Source organism: Wasmannia auropunctata, unplaced genomic scaffold (assembly GCF_000956235.1).
Source record: "Wasmannia auropunctata unplaced genomic scaffold, wasmannia.A_1.0 LD336106.1, whole genome shotgun sequence".
NCBI classification, from domain to species: domain Eukaryota; kingdom Metazoa; phylum Arthropoda; class Insecta; order Hymenoptera; family Formicidae; genus Wasmannia; species Wasmannia auropunctata.
In genome coordinates this window covers 6,588,123-6,590,622 of record NW_012026784.1, presented here as the reverse complement: position 1 = coordinate 6,590,622, position 2,500 = coordinate 6,588,123, and the positions used below count along the sequence as shown (strand labels likewise).

Below are 2,500 nucleotides of genomic sequence, written 5' to 3'. Positions count from 1 at the left end.
CTTTTTTTGTAAGAATCTCTTGCAAAGATTCGATTTCCTCTATAGTTTGCAAAGGAAAAGACAATTTATTCAAATCGTCATCTGGCGTAGGACTACGATAATGTATCAGACGCTTGTCAACATTCAAATTCAAGTTACTTATAACTTGATATTGCTCCGTTAGATGATTCATGTCAAATTTTATATCTGACAATGTTCTCTCAATCCGTTGAAATTTATCTGACAATGTTCTGTCAATACGTTGAAGAGAATCTAATAATGATTACAAAATACAATATATCATAATGTTTCAGAAAATATTAATATTTATAGGAAAAAAAATTAATTCAATCACTCGCACGTTTATTGTAACTTGTAAAATTATCTTATTAAATTACATATGATACCTTGTCTAAAAGTATAATATATTCGATGTGTTCTACTTACTTTTAATAGCAATATATTCCTGTCTTAATTCAGTATCTTCGTGTACGCTGGTTGCAGAATTTCCAGTAAGAACTTTGCAATTCTTGGAAATATTTACGTTAACTTCTCGATTACCCAAATTGATATCTTTTTGTCTTCTTTCTTCCATAAACATGGATTGTTGAGAAAACGAAGCTCTTGATGATTGGTTATCTGACTCGTGACTATTTTCTTTTTGTTTATCTCTTGTATCTAAAAAGTTATATAATATATATGTGTGTTAATAAATCTGTAATATGGAAGATTATTTAAAAGACAGTGTTAATATCATAAATATTTTTTGTACTTAATTAGAATCTTCAATATATTTAAAATATGTCACTATTCAACATAAAACGAAATAAAATATAATTTTGCAAACTTTTCTGAATGAATATTAAATAGATTCAAGCATATATGTATATCTAAGAACAGATATGTAATAAAAACAATTTTAATATACTTACTCGTATGAATCTTAGGCACTTTTGGAAATGGCGGTAAGCAGCTCTCAGAATCGGTAGAATCGCTTTCAATATGAACTGATTTTTTAGCTCTGATTTTTCTTCGTGTTTTATCATCAGTATCCGTATTAATATCAGAATGCATTTCAGCTTTTTTTAATTTTTTACGTGCATCATCATATGAATCTAAAAATGTAAAATATCAAATAATCTTCATAAACATTGATATGACAAAATGTTTATATCAATAGTTCGCAAATCATAGAATATATTAAAAATCCTTATTTATATTTACTTACCAGATATACTAAAAAGTCGTTTAATTGGCCAAGATAACCAATCATCTTGAGGTATTTGTCGTCTTTTAATCGCTTTATTTACATCTTCATCTGTTTTATAATTTGGATACCAACATTCATTTATATCTCTTTGAATCCAATTATCCGGTACTACTTGTATCCCATCTTCAAATTCTATTACATGAAATGTATCTGTACGAAAATCCATCTCATAAATTAATATCTGAAATCTGAAAAATATATGTTGCACATTGTGCATACCAACAAGATATATGAAAAAAGATATACATACATTCTGTGTGTAACAATGGTACTAGTACAAATGTTGAGTTACAAAGATTAAATTTCATGTATTTCATTTTAATAAATGTCAAAGGCCAGGCTGATAAGTGTCCATACTCTTTTGATACATATATTCCCAGCAAGGAGGAATTACATGGTTTAGTATACAAGTTATCCAAACCAATTAATTTCCGACCAATAATGTAAAGATCATTAGCAGTTGTAGTGGCAATGTTCTCTATGATGATAATCGAACCATCTTCTAAACTACAGCAGTTATTTGGATGATGGATAGATAGTGTGAAATCTGCTGTTACAAATGTTGAATATTGAGGACTATTTATTCCATTCAAAATTGGACCCGCATTATGTATTCCATATACACCTTTTTTTCGGTGTTCTTTTTTATATGGTAAACATCTAAATTCTGTTATACGATTGTTGAGTTGTTGCAAAGGACGTTCAGCTTTTCTGAGAAATCGTTTCAATATTCTCAAATAATTTTCATATCGAAAAGCACTAAATGTATCCAATGTACCAAATTTTCTAACATCATCTGCTAAATGTATTAGTGCATGTATATTGTGAGAGGTATGCTGTGGCCCGTATAAGATAATAAAAGATTGCACAAAATGTTGTAATAAAGATTCCGCATAAGAAACATATAAAAGATCTGGAGAACATAATAGCCGAATGGCCACGTGCAATGTTATAAAATTGTTGTAAACATCTTTATTTACATAATTCTTTAAAATAATTGGGCCAGTATATAAGAGGAATTGTCTCAACTCCGTGGCTTTCCATAAGCTTAAGAAATCCAAACTCCGTGGTTTACGGACAAATTCCATAGGTATCGACGTCCTCATGTCAATTAACAATCTCGAAATGCCGTTTACTGTTTGTATTGGTAATCGAACATTCAATGGCCCAGTTAGCCAAAAATTCAGTATTTTTTTTACTACACCAATGCAAACCAAGTGCATATAATCCTGTCTCTTATACACATCTCTG

General features: G+C 29.4%; 2 protein-coding genes across 2 annotated transcripts in view; both read right to left on the bottom strand.

Moving 5' to 3' along the window:
* LOC105455038 overlaps positions 1 to 645 on the bottom strand; it is a 1,992-nt gene extending 1,347 nt beyond the window's left edge. Inside the window, exons 1-2 of the mRNA XM_011698078.1 lie at positions 427 to 645; positions 1 to 252 (exon numbers count right to left, since the gene is read on the bottom strand). The exon at positions 1 to 252 is cut by the window's left edge and continues 20 nt beyond it. Coding sequence (XP_011696380.1) covers positions 1 to 252; positions 427 to 580 — 406 coding nt within the window. The 5' untranslated portion in view covers positions 581 to 645. The remainder of the gene's footprint in view (positions 253 to 426) is intronic.
* On the bottom strand, positions 645 to 1,510 carry LOC105456902. The gene is made up of 4 exons (XM_011701266.1): positions 1,500 to 1,510; positions 1,208 to 1,437; positions 908 to 1,094; positions 645 to 657 (listed from the first exon to the last, which is right to left on the bottom strand). The coding sequence occupies exons 2-4, from the start codon at positions 1,413 to 1,415 to the stop codon at positions 645 to 647; spliced, it is 408 nt and encodes a 135-aa protein (XP_011699568.1). The 5' UTR covers positions 1,416 to 1,437; positions 1,500 to 1,510.
* Positions 1,511 to 2,500: the final 990 nt, after the last annotated feature.